General features: G+C 43.9%; 2 protein-coding genes across 5 annotated transcripts in view; one reads left to right on the top strand and one right to left on the bottom strand.

Annotated features, from left to right (window-relative positions):
- Ly9 (lymphocyte antigen 9) overlaps positions 1 to 4,779 on the top strand; it is a 13,915-nt gene extending 9,136 nt beyond the window's left edge. The window contains 2 exon segments of the mRNA XM_028787728.1: positions 3,115 to 3,169; positions 4,710 to 4,779. Of these exon segments, the coding sequence (XP_028643561.1) occupies positions 3,115 to 3,169; positions 4,710 to 4,779 (125 nt within the window).
- Positions 4,780 to 6,251: 1,472 nt separating this feature from the next.
- Positions 6,252 to 16,660, bottom strand: part of Cd244 (CD244 molecule) — a 23,031-nt gene continuing 12,622 nt past the window's right edge. The window contains exons 2-9 of one of the 4 annotated variants that reach the window (XM_028787750.1): positions 15,960 to 16,286; positions 15,596 to 15,871; positions 12,352 to 12,456; positions 11,729 to 11,883; positions 10,422 to 10,493; positions 8,670 to 8,732; positions 7,747 to 7,803; positions 6,252 to 6,647 (exon numbers count right to left, since the gene is read on the bottom strand). In XM_028787750.1, coding sequence (XP_028643583.1) covers positions 6,567 to 6,647; positions 7,747 to 7,803; positions 8,670 to 8,732; positions 10,422 to 10,493; positions 11,729 to 11,883; positions 12,352 to 12,456; positions 15,596 to 15,871; positions 15,960 to 16,286 — 1,136 coding nt within the window. In that variant the 3' untranslated portion in view covers positions 6,252 to 6,566. Of the gene's footprint in view, positions 6,648 to 6,672; positions 7,804 to 8,669; positions 8,733 to 10,421; positions 10,500 to 11,728; positions 11,884 to 12,351; positions 12,457 to 15,595; positions 15,872 to 15,959; positions 16,287 to 16,660 lie in introns of those variants that run through there. The other 3 variants (XM_028787749.1, XM_028787748.1, XM_028787747.1) reach the window with 3 other exon arrangements.

The raw sequence follows: 16,660 nt of genomic DNA on the forward strand, positions 1-16,660 counted from the left end.
TGCAAAGTGGTGATGGTTTGAATAAGAACATCTGTCTGTGGCTCCGTTGCCTGCCTTGGATCCCTTTTTCATATCTGGGCTGCCTTGTCTGCCTCAGTGGGAGAGGATGTGCCTAGTCCTGTTGGGACTTGATGTGCCAGGGTACGTTGATACCTTCTATGAGGAGAAGGGGAGAGGGGAATTGGGGAGGGATGTGAGGGTGGGACTAGGAGGAGGAGGGGCCTGTAGTCAGTATGTAAAGTGAATAAATAAATTAATGAAGAAAAAAATTTAAAAATAAGAACAGCCCCCATAAGTTTGTATACTTGAAAGCTTAGTTATCAGGGAGTGGCACTACTTGAGAAGGCCTTGTTGGAAGTGTGTCACTGGGGGTGGGCTTTAAGTTTTCAAAGACCCAGCCAGGTCTAGTGGATTTCTCTTCCTCCTGCCCATGGATCAAGATGTAGAACTCTCAGATACTTCTTCAGGACCGTCTCTACCTGTGTGCCACCGTGCTCCCCAGCATGACAATAATGGATGAAACTGTAAACAAGTCCCAGTTAAATGCTTTCTCTCCTAAGAGTTGCCATGGTCATAGCGGCTCTTCACAGCACTAGAACACTGACGATGACAGCCAGTTTGTCAGCTCATTGAAAGTATCACTGTGTTTGTGGAGCATCTAGACAAAAGCTCAGCAATCCGATATACAAGTATGAAAGTGTTGTATACAGAACATCCCATAACCGGGAATTCCTAAAAGACTACTTGCAAAGGGTTTCTTCTGCTCAAATGATTTTGAAAGAGACCAGGACTGACCATCCTTCATACCCTCTTCTAAGCAGCCCCTCCTCCCCAATGTATTTTCACACATGGGCACACAGGTCTATGTGAAACAATACTCACTCTAGTATTACTTAAAATAGAGAGTGGAAAATAATCTTAAAAGCCATTTACCACGACTCTATTTAAATACATGGTAGTATCCCCAAGCAGTGGCAAACTAGTAAAGAAGACAAAGGCTAATGCACTATATGGAATACATTGTTGAGTGTGAGGAACAAAGTCCAGAACAGTATATATTGTGAGCCATCAGCTAGATTAGAAAATTGTAAATCTATATGCTTATGTAAGGCGTGGCGTAGTCTAAATGAAAATATAAAACCAGTGGCTGATTCCAGAGGAGGGACGGAGAATCTTAGACTGAGGGGACATTTTTATTGGATATTTTTTTGTGTTGCTTGATTGGAAAAAAATACTTTAAAAATTAGTGGTTTTACAACCCTTTTAAAAATAGTTATTCACCCAGCTGATACCCTGTTCTGAAAAATATCTGTGTTCCCCCTGAACACCCACGCTCCAGTGTCATCCCCTTCCCCACGTCCTACCTTTTTGTGTTTATAACCCCTGTGTGAATGAGTATAAATTACAATTTGAAAAAAAATAAATTATATATATATATATGTATATATATATATATATATATATAATGAGAAAAACTATTTATTTCGTTTTTTTTAATTATGTATATATCTGTGTGTTTGTGTTGGGGTATTTGCAGGTACCTGCAGAGGCTCACTGATTTGACTTGACTGGTCACCTATATTTCTGGCCAATGAGATTCAAGGATACATCTGTCTTGGTCTCTCCCATCTCCCCTCTCCCTGTCCCAGCAGTGAGACTATAATGTGCACTGACACACCCAGCTTCTTAAGTGGGCTGGCAGGGATACAAACTCAGGTCACTTCACCAGTGGTAGGCACTTCACCAGCTGCATCATCTCCCCAACACCTTTTTTAACAGCTCTTTAAAATGTTTAGGCCAGGCATAGCATCGCATGCTCATAGTCTTAACATAGGAACTGAAGCAGAAGGACCACAAGTTTGAAGCCAGCTTTTGATGCACAGTATGACTCTGTCTCAAAAAAAAGAAAAAATAACTCAAAATGCCTCTGTCATGCAAGATACCAATATTCACCCGGATATTCATCCTTATTATCAGACTGGATAAGGAACAGACAGAGCAGCTCTCCTATCCCCAAAATTCGGCTGCAACCTGACCCTTACTTGTAAGATGCAGTGTGTGTGACTTCAGGGACATTCACGTTACTGTAGTATACACTCACGTCTCATGCACCTCACAGCCCTCTACCCTTTACTGCTGCGAATCTACTCACCTGCATACGGCCTTGAAATCCACATGGTTGTGTGCGGTAGTATGTACATTTGTGCTCCTAGACATTCAGATTAGACTTCACACTCAAGATCTTAATTACTAGCTGTTCATTAGTTAGTAGTATGCGTCACTCTCTTTGTAGGCACTACTACAAGAGCTCGACAATCAGACACACAATACAGTGGTGATGTACACACTCCACAACACAGCCTTCCCAAAAAGCCTGGGCCTTGGAGTTTTTCTACTCTCAAGAACTACACAGCCCATGACATTTCAAAGACTAGAAGAAAGCAATGATAGTGTTGAGAAGATGCCTCAGTGGGTAAAAGTCCTGGCTGCACAGCCTGGAGAACTGAGTTTGAATCCCCAAATTCATGAAAAGGTGGAAAGAGAGAACCAACTCTGCAAACAGTTAGTAATTAAGATCTTGAGTATGAAGCACAATCTGAAAGTCTAGGAGCACCCATGGACCCACTCCCGGGGCACAACCATGTGGACTTCAAGGCCATATGCAGATATGTGAGCAGAAGCACATCATGAAAGGACAGAGGGCTGTAAGATCTCCACATGCATGCCATACACACACACCCCAATACACACTACTGTTTGATTTCTGACCCTGGCTCAAGGGACTGAGGTACATATTTTACATACCGAAGCAGACCTGGCTCCAGGTTCTCCCAGAATCCCTCAGTATCTACCTGGTATACCCTGCCCCCAATCCTGAACTTTCCAGCCCAGGAGCTGGGCTGCCCTTCCCCAGAGGCTGCTCCCTATGTAATGCAGACATTTCGGTCTCTCTCTCTATTCTTCTCCTCTTCTTTCTCTAAACCTGCTCCCTTTCTCTTTCTCTCTTACTCTCCCATGACGACTCCCCTGCCTCAATCCTTAGCCCAGCAAACTCTCCCGTGCAGCTGCCTTTAATTTAATATAATCTAATCTGGTTTGAATTGGCTCATTTCACTGATGATGGAGAAATAACCTATCAACTACTACTACTGTTGCTGCTGCTGTTGCTGCTACTGTAGAAAAAAGAAGTCAATGGCAGTATCTTTGGCGTTCATCTGGACTACTGTTACCCCACCTTGAAGATTTATGTTATGTGTATGATCATTTTGCTTGCATGTATGTACATACACCACATGCGTGCAGTACCATCTGTGGAGGTTCAAAGAGAGCATTGAATCACCTGGAGGCCAGGAACTACAGGCTGTTGTAAGCCATCTGATATAGGTACAGGGAGCTGAACCTGGGTCTTCTAGGAGAGCAGCAAGTGCTCTTAACCACTGAGCCATCTCTCCATCATTTTATTTTTTGGGGGATGGGGGTTGAGACAAGATTTCTCTGTACAGCCTTGGCTGTCCTGGAACTCACTCTGTAGACCAGGCTGGCCTCGAACTCACAAAGGTCCACCTGCCTCTGCCTCCTGAATGCTGGGATTGAAGGCGTGTGCCACCACCACTCATGTGCCACCATCACTCAGCTTCTCCATAATTTCTTATTGTCTCTGCTTACCAAACGCCTTGACTCAACTCCCAACAGCTGCCTCAAGACTACAGACTTTTTAATATACTCATTTCTTGGCACTTGCTTTAAGATGTGCTCTATCAGCCGGGCAGTGGTGGCGCACACCTTTAATCCCAGCACTTAGGAGGCAGAGGCAGGAGGATTTCTGAGTTCGAGGCCAGCCTGGTCTACAGAGTGAGTTCCAGGACAGCCAGGGCTACACAGAGAAACCCTGACTCAAAAAAAAAAAAAGATGTGTTCTGTCTGTGTTTCTACCTAAGGGGTTGCCAGCCTACTAGGCATGTACAGGGATGAGGGATCAAGCGAAGCACAAATGACCCCAAGGTTTGGCTGTCCTTCATGCTCCGTAGGCCTGGTCTCCTGGCCCTCTGCTAACTCTGTGTGAACAAGACTGACATCTGGCCAGAGAGTCAGTTCCACTTCCAGAAGAATTTCAATAGTCATGCTAATGAGTGTTAATCCATGACCCGTGCACACTGAGTATACAGAAGCTTATCAGTTTAATCCAAGCAAAGGCTCGACACTGCCTCTGAGTGAGAACAAGTTTTCATGTCACATTCCCATGATAAGCGCAGGGGGAAACTTGAAGAACAATACTAAGACTCTGAGCCAGGAATGGTGCTGTTTCCCTTTCATTCTAGCAGAGGCAGGAGGATCTCTGTGAGTTTGAGGTCGGCGTGGTTTACACAGTGAGGTTCAGGACAGCCAGGGTGGTATATTAAGACTCTGTCTTTTTTTTTTTTTTTATAAGGTGTGTAATCACTTCATTTTTTTTTATTTATTTATTTATTATATGTAAGTACACTGTAGCTGTCTTCAGACACCCCACAAGAGGGCATCAGATATCATTACAGATGGTTGTTAGCCACCATGTGGTTGCTGGGATTTGAACTCATGACCTCTGGAAGAGCAGTCAGTGCTCTTAACCACTGAGCCATCTCACCAGCCCCAAGACTCTGTCTTAAAAAAAAAAAAAAAAAATTCCTGAGCTTTGGAGTGAGTCCTCTCAGTTCATCCTCGTTGCTTTCTAGAGATCATCCAGAGTCTCGGGCCTGCTCCTCCTGCATTGCTGAAGGAGTTAGCCTAAAGCGCGGTAGATAGCATGGTGTGCGGTACTCAACTGTCTCATCTTCAACAATCAACTATTTGAGCCCTCCCTTCAAGGTATATCATGGAGAGCACTTCTCAGGACTCTGAACTTGGATACTTATGGTGTGAGCCCTTTCTCCAGATGTATCTCAGGGAGCACTCCTCAGGATTCTGGGTTTGGTTAGCTATGGTTTCTGAGAGATTTCTGCAAAGAAAACAAAATTGAATGGGTGTGCGGCACACAGCACTGATGCTGGCACTTGGAAGGCACAAGCAGGTGGATCTCTGTAAGCTTGAGGCCAGTCTGGTCTGCATAGTGAGTTTCAGACCATTCAGAGCTACAGAGTGGAAAACTGTCCTGAAGAAGATAAAGACAAAGAAGTCAATGACAAGGTACGTTTCTGTGATAGGACTTTGTAATCCAACCATCATATTGTGGGTAACAGTGGTCTTAAGCACCTGTTAGCAGGACGACATACATGTTAGGTGATTCTTGTGTCCAGAGACTTGTTTGAACTACACCATCTCATCTCACTTCTTTGCAGTCTCCCTTGTGAACAATCAGCCAGAAGATGTGGGGTGATCAGGAGTTTGCCAAATTGGAGAGAAGCCAAGATTCCAGCCTCCATGGAAGAACTGCCAGCCAGCTCACAGCCAGATAGCATAGTCTCAAAGAGGATCTGTGCTTCCTTTTCCTTTGAGTCACTGTTATCTCTCATTGTCCTTGCTTTGGAAGGTAGGCAGGGGAAGAGTCTAGAATACAGGCATCCCATAATGGTGTTGGGGGTGGTGGAGTGGTGGTGGATAACATCTTAGAGAACCACAAGAAGGGAATCTCCCTCTACCTTACATATACAGTGCTGTATAATTTTAAATTATACAATTGATAATAAAAATAAAATAAAAAATCATAGATTACAATGGCTCAGAATGTGGCCAATACAACCTCTCTACCCATTCCTATCTATCTGATCTATAAGTTTGGGGGATTTTTTTTTAATAACCTTGATGATACAGTGGCTGTTAGAAATTGTTTTCAAGCCAAATACAGTGGTTGGTACCTGCCTGTGATTCCAAAGCCTGGGAAGTGTAGGCAGGAGGATCAAACATTTAAGGTCATCCTTGGCTACTTAGCAAATTCAGGCCATACTGAGCTATGTCAGATCCTGTCTATAAAAAAATTGTAAGACTCTTGGGGAGCCTCAGCTTACCGGAGACCCCCCCCCCAAGTGAACCATGTGGAGACATAAATCAATGCAAAAAGCAAGAGGAATTTTAATGATCCAGTGCACTGGGGTCGACCTACACTGAAGGGGGAGTGTCGACCCCAAGCAGCCCATTTGGTCCGTTTTTATACAGTTTAAGGGGTGGACTGGAGAAACAGTGACTAGGCACAATATGATTGGCAGAACAGTGTGACTTTTAAACTGATTGGTCTTTGGGGAATGAGGTGGTAAGGACCTCCCTTGTCTGTAAGTGGCAAGGGTTGGTCCATCCTGCGGAATGTGTCTACATGCTCTGGGCCTTCCCCACTCGCAGGAGGGTCTCCCTTCCTCCTCTGAATGTTAATCCAGCAAGTGTCCTCTGGCTAAGGAATGTTGAGTAGCCTCTCCCAGGGGGTGGAGAGGGGGACAAGTGTTCCAAAGTTCCTCTTCAAAATAATAAAATATAAACCATGAATAAACTACATCCTTTCCAGCTTAGAAGCTGGTTCACAGACACATACAGACTCAGCATCATTTGATGTGCTTCCTTCCAAAGTCAATGCTGATGCCTGACACAGGACACACTTCCAACAACTAGAAATAAACATCGAAGTTCTCCAGCTCTCTGCGGCTCAACCTGGCAGGGTTGTGAGCTTTTAGCCACTGCTTTCCAACCTGCAGAGAAAAGGGAGAAACTTCAAACCTTCACCTGGATTATCCTTAAAATAACCTGGTAGAGTGTGGTTGTCTATCCCCATGTTACACACTAATGAAAAAAGATCAGAGTGTATAACACGTCCCTCAAAGTCAGTGAAGAGTGTGGAGTGAATGGGACTTGAATCCATTCTCCTGCTCCATACTGGTATTTTTTCCCATGCTTCTTTGCACCCCCTAGCTTGCCTTGGTCATACAGTCTCCCTTGCAACTCTTAGCATTCTACCACTGTGGAACTAAGATATCCTCATGTATCCCCATAGGCAACTGCACAGCTCCTCCCTGTGACTAAAAATGATATTTATATTAGACCTTGAGTGTTTTGATCATAATATGAGGCTAATACTTAGGGTGTGATTTTTTCCTCAATTTCTCTGGATATAGACTGTAAGCATAGAGACAGGGCTATTACTCAGTGGTAGAGTACTTGCTTAGCACACCCAAGGCTGTGAGTTCTTACCTAGTACTGTAAAGAACAAATGAAGGGTATGGTTATATTATACCTACCTTATAGAATGAAGCAATTTATGCACAGGCACTGGCAATTTGTCTTAGAAATTAACCCCCTAGGAAAAAACTCCTGCCTTAGCTAAAACCCTAATAAATGTTAGGCCCCTCTTTCTTTCTTCCATGTAGAATTAATGGGTATCAGTTAGCTACAGGATTCAGTTTGAACAATGTCCTCTGCAGATGTCTGAGATCACTCACATTCTGAAATGGTTCCAAATAACTTCCTAGTTTTAGGAAATGACTTAGAGTCATTTATTTTCCCCTCACTGATTCTCCTGTGTGTCTCACATATATCCTCTAACATTAACACACAACCAGGGAACGAGGTGAGGGACAACCTTAGTTTAGAACCCACACCTCACAAATTTGAACATACGATATGACTTTGAGTTTCAGTCTTCTGGGACCTCAATTTCTTCATGTAGTATCCCTAAAATCCCAGCAACTATGAGGTTGTATGGGTGACCTTGTTATAAGTATATCTTCTTGACTGGATCTCAGGAGTCCACAGACACGAAACCCAATGTGAAGGAGAGTTCCAGAATCTTACCTCTTCATACACAGTGCAATTTAAGGAAGGATTCTGGTTCCTCTTCTTGGATCCAGACTAGAAATTGAGGATTAAGAGGGTTTAAGTTTAGGATAAGAAATGCCTTACTCCTCCTGACTCTCATTCAAGATTCTGAAGAGAAAACCCTCCACCTAGAGTCAATAGTGGTCCTTAATGGTACCAAAGAAGCACGATGCAGTCTAGCCTATGATGTGACCCCCTGAGCTAAAGTCAGAATTTAGTACCCCATACCCACACAGCCCTCCAATCCACAAACACACATTCCTCCTGTTCACACATGTAAACACATGTCCCTCAGGCAGTCCTAACGTAAATACTACCTGACCCTATGCATCATTGCAATACACCCTCTTCTAATGCAAACAGCTCAGGCATATACATGCATGCAAACCTTAGTACATACCCTGAACACAGTGGTGCTATGAATCATTAGCTATGCTTTGAGTAGTATGTGCAACATTTTACCATTGTGCATATAGTGTGGATGTGCATGTGAGCTGTTGCAGTGTGCATGCAAGCCCCTACCTTGGAAACCTCTTCCATGGCTCTCACCATAGCCTCAGCTGTCCTAGTAAAAGCTCTCAGATGCTTCTGTACAAAATGCTGCTTTTCTGTTCCTATCCGTTACCTATCACAAAACGTCTAAGAAAATCTTACATTCCATTGTTCTCTGAACTTCAGAACTGCCTTTTTCTCCAGGCAGAACTAGAAAAACATTTCTCCTTGTTAGTCCCTTAACATTCAGACAGAATCATTTAACAGCAGCTACTCAGCTACACAGAATGAAAGACAATTCACTGGAGTATACTGTACGCCCATGCTCTGCAAGCACACACCTGCAAACACACTAGAGTACACACATGTAAAATGCACAAAACCCTCCAGAAAAGTAGACTTCTCACCTTCCTGGAAGGATGGACTACTGAATATATTGTACATTTTTCTTGTGATGTGGAATCAGAAGGCTAATGAAGAAAAAAAAGTATTTCAGAAATATAAATTGAGTACAATCCTTTACCTCAGCTGTGCTTAAGCGGGAGCTGTGAGCACTGATCATCGATGAGGAGAAGCCTGGAATGGCTGGAGGGCAGGGCCTGACGTTGGTCACTGTTACTGTCAGTAATGATCACCACTATTTGTTGTACTCTTAGTCTATCTATATATTTTATTTCCTAACCCTTATGTTATTCCTTTAAAAAAAATAGAAATGTTCCTTCTACCACAAACAAGGTTACAGATTCAGGAGAAGGTAGGAAAAGAAAAAGGAGGGATGAAGAGAAAGAAGATGAGAAGGAAGAAGACAGCGATGACCCCAGTACACAGTAGAAGAAGAATTCAAATCCAAAATTTTCAAGGGCTCCATAACAGTTCAATGGCTCCATCTGGTGACGTCTTCCTCCTCTAGACTTGAGATACATTTCATCATGGCAGGCAACCAACCATCTCCCCGGTCAGATGCTCCAAAGGAAGAATCACATTCTCACTCAGCACCCAGACCAAGAGTTCTTCCTCAGATTTATTCAAATTATTCTCTCAGGAGTCCAAAGCGGCTAAAGCCAATGAACAGGCAGATGTTGATCACTAGCAGGGTAGATTTCTTTGTGATACTACTTTGGCAACAAGCTGAGGGTTTGACTGTTCCTGAACTTGGTCCTTAAAGAGGGGAGCGGAGGGAGGAGGAGAAGAAAATCAAATGAGATGTGAAGAGCAGAGATGGGGAAGAAAAGAAGGAAGGAGAGGAGACAGGGGGAGAGGAGATGACAGAAAGAGAAAGTTTTATCAGAAACCGTCCACTGCTGTCCATCACCAGGCATTTTCCCTTGGAAGAGAAACACCTGACACTGGTTGTCAATGAAGTCATGTTATCTGCCAATATTACAGAATGTCTTTCTAATTCATGTATGAACATCTGTACTGTAGGAGTTACAGGCACAACAGGAAGAGGAAGGATGGAAATTGAGAAACTGTGCCTCAACTTTCTTACTATTCAGCTATGTGGCCTGGAACATATCAGTTAACCAGAGTCTTAGTTTCTTCATTTATAGACATCTTTTTTTTTTGGGGGGGGGGTTCAAGACAGGGTTTCTCTGTGTAACCCTGGCTGTCCTGGAACTCTCTCTGTAGACCAGGCTGGTCTCAAACTCAGAAATCCGCCTGCCTCTGCCTCCCAAGTGCTGGGATTAAAGGCATGCGCCACCACTGCCTGGCATTTATAGACATCATAGGACAGTCAGGTGAGATTTTTTAAGAGAATGGCCATTACTATTAAGTCTAAATAAGATTCTTTAAAAGACCAATCCACATCTATTCTTTCTTTCCTTAATAGAGATAATGATTAGTGATAGCATTAGGATAATCAGTACAAGGACTCCAGTTCTTTGAATCAGAGGAAAAACAAGCTGAATCCTGTAACAAAGTTCATTCTACTATAGACAACCTGGTCTAGACTTCTGCTAGGTTTGAAAGAATGAAAACCACTGTCAAGACCCTCTAAGTGTACTGATCATTTCAAACAATTTGCTAAAGCATCTGTGGCTGTGTTCTGGGCCCCAGGGAACACCAGCATCTCATTCTCCATTCAATGGTGTGTTTTAAGTGAGGCTTAGGAAGTCCTGTGGACTGAAATAGGATGGGTTAAAGAGGCCAGAGGGTACCTTGCACTGGATCATAGAGTACATGATGCCTCTGTCTCCAGGGAATTTCTGTTCTGGCATCTGCTCCAGCACCTGCTCCTGCACAGAAAAAAGTAAAGGGGCATAAAATAATCTCTGTCTCAGCTCAGGTTGAGCAGTGAGAGACATCACAAAAGAAGAGGTCTCCAGAAGGAGAGAGGTGTAAAACTGGAAGACCCTCATTATCAAACAACCCAGAATGAGAGATGGAAGGAAGTGTGATTTGCAGTGGACCAGCAGCAAGGAAAAACCCAGGAACCAACAACGTGACAGGCTCCCTGTCTCTTCCTTCCCTTTAGTAACAGGGAATTCCTTCTTGCCTTTGCTGACTTTGGAGCGAAAGTTGCCAACGTAACCACTGAGCTCTACTCAGACTTGTGGTCCTAACTTTTCTTCTTTAGGGCATTGAAATTCAGAAGGTCCAAACATTTGAAAGACATGGCCATCGTAAGGTCCCTCTCTAGATCCAGGCTTCATGGTTGGCCTACCTGTAGCCTCAGTCCAACCCCAGAGAAGTTATGATGCTGTGTGAGAACCTGGATTCTCTGACCCCCAACAAGAGTCAGTGAGCACATGACATGTCCTGCTTCCCTTCCCTCTGCCTGCTCCACAGGCAATTAGAGATGGAAGTATTCCATCTTGCATGTCCCCAAGAACATAACGCCTAATGGCTCTTTCATGGGGATCAGGAAGGCCAGGGTAGCTGAGCTCTCCAGAAGATGTTGAGAAGCAGAGAAATACTGGCCCTTCTTGGCAGCTAGAAAGTCAGCAGGAGATTGTTGGATTGTTGCTTTTCTCTTCTGTCTGAACATATGTGAATTGTCTCCAGAAATATCTTCTAATACTGCCCCATTTCGTTGCTCTCCTTTTTTTTTTTTTTTTTTTTTTTTGAAAAGTTCTTAAATAATAGGGTGGAACCAGCTCTGGCTAATGTGCAAAGGAAAGCTGGCCCTGAACACAGATTTTTACACTTTATATAGGTTCTAACTATAACACTTCAGACAATAAATATGTGATGACTGAACTTATCCTAGCACTCAGCCCTGCTGGTAAGACTGATCTGAAATGAGGAAGATACAGGGATGCAGCCTGGGAAGGCGGTAGTAGACACATTCTGCCCTGTGCTATTGATTTTTACTCAGTTCCGCCCCTTGGCAGATGGAGTACAGCACCATGATGCCCCTTCTGCCTCGTTTCCATTTTCTCTGCTCTCTTTCTTCTCTCCTTTTGCTCTTTGGTCAGAGCCAGGAAACTGGTAGAGAAGAAAATGGAAGAGAACTGAAGATCACCTCGAAAAGACGTCTGTCCAATTCTTTGTGTCCCCTCTTCTCTTCCTGGACAGCTGAGGACGATCCAGAGGCCCTAGAATGTCCTTGCTGATCCCTGCTGATTCCTGAGTCCTTGACATATTCATAGATTGTCAGAAGTTCCTTAGGGCTGGACTCTGTGTGAGGAAGAAAATAAAGACTAGAACTTCAGAAACCTTCAGAAGATTTCCCGACCAAGATTCCACTTCTCAAGTCACACCTCTACCAAAGATGGTCATGGTTTTTAAAATGGCTCTAGAAAACAGGCAGGTTAATGCTCTTGGCAGGATACATAAAGAGCACAACAGAGAAATTACCCATGATATATATCCTCCACCAAGCTAGAAAATCACCAACTAAGCCCAGCACCTTAGATAAATCCACATATTAGGGACCATGCTGTAAATATTCTCAAGCCACCATAGATAGTGTGGACGAGAGGTTGCAGACTTTGGTTGCCCTCCCCAACCCATATTCACACATATCCCAATGCCTCTCCCGGGAAAAGAAGATGCTGTGTTTGGAGTATAGCCCATGGACACAGGGTCAACCCACTACACCCGAAACCTCAAGCAACAGCATCCCTTCAGGAGCCTTCTACTTACGTGACTGCTTTCTCTTCTTATTCCACACACAGAAGCAAATGATGGCCCCAAGAAATAGTGTAACTAGAATACTGATGATCACCACAAAGTGTAGAAATCTGAATTCTATGGGACACAGAAGATAAGAAGACTGAGAACCCATTGCCTCATACATTAGCTTCAGAAACTATCCCAAACCCACTATCCTCTCATGGCCTGTCTCCTCACATCCTAGGGATTCATAACCCTTGTTGCTCTGCCTCAGTTGGGTAACGGACTGGTCCAGCTTATAAATTCCAGAAGACTGATGCTGCTTACTTACCTCACCTGAAAAAAAGGAGATAATCTTTTCTGCTTCTAAGAGCTAATCACATGATCTGATACCTGTAAAACATCTTGTTCCTCAACTAGAACATCTATCTACTGTTCTAACTCAGCAAATATTCACCACAGACCTAGTACTACAAGCCTTCCGTCTTTCCTACCTGGTTCTTCCTCGTTTGAACTTCGATACTCACCATCTGTGTTACACATGGACACTGATCTGTAATCCAACCAACAAGAAGAGAATGGTAAAGAATTTCACATTACAGGTGTCCACTAATGAGCTTTCCATAAACATTATCTCATTTGATCTTAACAGCAATCCTATGAGGTACCTCTGGTTATTATTCCCATTTACCTAACAGAGAAATGGAAACTCACAGAAACTAATTAATCTGCCTGGGATCAAAGGGCTACAGAAATGATGAAGCAAAGATGGTCAAGGCCCCCAAACCAGTGTTCCTGTTACTACGCCTTCCCTCACTCCTGTTTGATCATTTGCTGCCCGTGAAGAACTTTGTTTTGTTGCCCCATCCCTTGAAGAAAAGTTCTTAAATAATAGGGTGGAACCAGTTCTGGATAACGCACAATAGGGAACTGGTCCTGAACATAGATTCTTCACAGTTTATATAATTTCTAACTATAACATTGCATTTTTATACAAGCTTTAATCTTCAAATCTCTTTTAGGTCCCAGAAACTTGGAACAATTAACCATATTTTACAGAGACAGAAACTGCAAATTTTGTTCTTTGGGGACATTCCTGATGAAAAGATATTTTTAGGTATCTTGAGATAGGCCAGAGATGCTTTCCCAGGGCAGCTGTTAACCACAGTCACCTTGCCTGTGTGGCAGAAGTGTGCTTTTCCTGATAAAAGGCAGAGAGCAGGTTTAAAGAGCAACTATCAGCCAGGGTCATCTTCTCTAAACCTGCCCGGCAGAGGCATGCTCCATTTGGTATGGAAAAGGAGCCTAATGGGCAGCTGTAAGAGGCCAGAGCCATCTCCTCTGAACTTCCCAGTGAAGGCGGCCCTTCTGCTGCATTCCCATTTGCTTAAAAACTTCATGTTTTTAAGCAAATATATTGGCAGGGAGATTCTTTATAATGTTAGCTTATTACTTTCATTTTCTCCTTCAGTATCTACACTTTGAGTTAATCCTGTTTAGGTCTGTAATTCCACAGGGGGAGTCCTAGCTCAGGATTCCTACAGGAAGGACTTTGATTCTTTTAGCCACAAGCTTCTGGAGGCTAAGAACTGGGCCTTTAGCTCTGGCTGCTGGCTAAGAATTTGGAAACTGCACTCACTTGGGGGTCTGCCACTGAAGTAAGGAGGCTCAAAGGCCATTGGGTAGAGTAGTGGCTCAGGACACTGTCGTGATGGGGTTGCACTTCCTAACCAGCTCCACCCACAGCCATGCTGGTTTCCTTATGCCTAAAGTGACTGATAGTAGAGTAGTCCAGGCCTGGATTCGGAACATGGAATACTTCAGGTCCAGTCCTGTGAGAACCTAAGGGTGTTCCAAGGAAAGCTTCTGAGAACCTACTCCTTCTGCTCTTTCAGAGATTTTCTCCTCTGAGAAAGGGGAGATGTACCTGACCACAAGATAAGAAAATGCACTTTATGAAGCAAAACTTAGCATGGTAAAACCCGAGCCCAAAATAAAGAGCTACACATGTTTTCTGCTGCAAAATTTAAGGACAGAGACTCTGAAGGTTGGGTTGGGTTGGGTTGGGTTGGGTTGGGTTGGGTTGGGTTGGGTTGGATTGGGTTGAATTTGATGAGATGGGTTAGGTGGATAGGATTGGGCTGGGTGGGTTGGGTAGGTTAGGTTGGCTTAGGTTTAGAGGATTGAGTTGGGTGGGCAGGATTGGGTTGAGTGGCTTCAGTAGGTTGAGTTGAGTTGGGTGGGGTGGATAAGGTGAGTTGGATTGAGTTAGGTGGGTTGGTTGGGTTGAATTGGGTTGAGTGGCTTGGTAGGTTGGGTTGGGTTGGGTTGGGTTGGGTTGAGTTGGGTTGGGTTGAGTTAAGTTGGGTTAGGTGGGTAGGATTGGGTTGAGTTGAATAGGTTGGGTTGGGTTTGAGATGGGTTAGATGTATAGAATTAATTATGTTGAGTAGGTTTGATAGGTTGGGTAGGTGAGGTCCATGAAGTAGGATAGGTAGGTTGGGTTGGTTTGAACTAGATCGATTTTACCTATAAGTGCCATGCTGATAACACATTAAGCCTTTATCTAGTAAAAAGTGGTACAACCTTAACTCAGGTAACTCAGGATGAGCAATAAATGCAGGACTCTGCTAAGTACCTTGGCATTTTCCTGCTGTTCCCACTGACAAGGTACAGTGTTATTACCGCCCAGGAAATTCTCCAGCTCGAGGTAAGACATCACTCAGCTCTTGCTCTCTTGCTCCTCTCTTGTTCCCTTGCTCTTTTTTTTCTCTTCCCTCCTCTCATTCTTCCACGTGTTCGTGGCCAGTCTCTACTTCTCTGCTCCTCTTCTCTCTCTCTCTCTCTCTCTCTCTCTCTCTCTCTCTCTCTCTCTCTGTGTGTGTGTGTGTGTGTATGTGTGTGTGTGTATGTGTGTGTCTGCCTCTACTATCCTCTTAACTCTCCTCTCCTTGCCCTTAATAAACTCTATTCTATACTTTAAAAAAAAAAAAAGACATCACTCAGGAGAAACTGGGTCTCAAATCTCTCAAATTAAGAAAACAATGTTCAGACCATCACATCAGTCACTAAACAACTAGGTATTCCCTGTAAGGAAGGAAACTACTATTTCCAATAGAAGAGGAAGATATAAGTCCTCCCAGGCTAAGACAGCCCTGTGCCCCTGAGGGAAGGCCCAAAGGCACTGGGCTAGAAAGCCATGTAACCTCACACCTGGGTCTCATGTGAATCTGGTTGTGGGATCCCTGCTGTAGGTCAAAGTGCCCCCACTTACTCAGAGGGACATCCTGACAGCTGTGGCTGAAGGTCAGGGTGTGGTTTGCCCAGCTGGCTTTGTTGCTAACATTGCAGGTATATGTGTGCAGGCTGCCGGGGTCAGTCTGGTTCTCCCAGTAGGTCCCATTCCTTTGATTGGAGATTAGCGTGCTCCCTCTGTACAAAGCGTAGCTCACATTGTCATCCTTGGGCACCAAGCAGGACAAAAACAGTTGACAAGTCCCATGAGCCCCGGGCTTCTGCTGGACCTTCAGGTGAGGTGTCCCAACATGATCTGGAAGCAGAGGTTCTGGTCAGACAGGTCTGGAAATGCAAGTCCTACAGGAATCAGAGGGACAGAGTGGACAGCGTTAAAAACTCACCAAATATAAGAATATGGAACTTCTTAGTGCAAATATTTCCCCCATTGTTGGTGATCTCCAGCTGGTAGTGACCACTGTCTTCCAGCTTAGCTGACTTGATACTAAGAGTAAAATTGACAGAATCAAAACTATAGCTATCACTAGGAGACACAGTTGAGCAATGGAAATCAGAAGTACACCAATTCAGGATCTCATAAGTTTTTGCATGTGAGCCCTGTTGTCTCTTCTTCCATTGAACAGAAACAACTTTTGTCTGTATGTTGAAAGGCTGCAGCTGGACAGGCTCTCCTGAGACACCAATGACTTCTACAGAAGAATCTGAGCAGTCTAGAAAAAAAACAAACAAACAAATCTTGTCTGAAGGCAACTGAAAGGGTATGAGACCTGAGAGACGTAGGCAGCTGCCTGTCACTTCCTTAAGCTAAGGACCTAGAGCAAGTGTGAGGAGGAACTCAGAGACACATCTGTTTCTTCTTTTCCCCAGGCTTCATCCTCTAGTTGGAAGGAACTCACAGACCAACAATGACAGCTAAAATCTCTTTTGAAGATTCATGTTTTTAAATATGTGTGTGTGTGTGTGTGTGTGTGTGTGTGTGTGTGTGTGTGTGGTGTGTTGTGTGTGTGTGGGTGTGGTGTTGTGTGTGTGTGTGTGTGGTGTGTGTGTGTGTGTGTGTGTGTGTGTGTGTGTGTGTGTGTGTGTG

This window comes from Grammomys surdaster, unplaced genomic scaffold, assembly GCF_004785775.1.
Source record: "Grammomys surdaster isolate TR1022 unplaced genomic scaffold, NIH_TR_1.0 125672, whole genome shotgun sequence".
Taxonomy (NCBI): Eukaryota; Metazoa; Chordata; class Mammalia; order Rodentia; family Muridae; genus Grammomys; species Grammomys surdaster.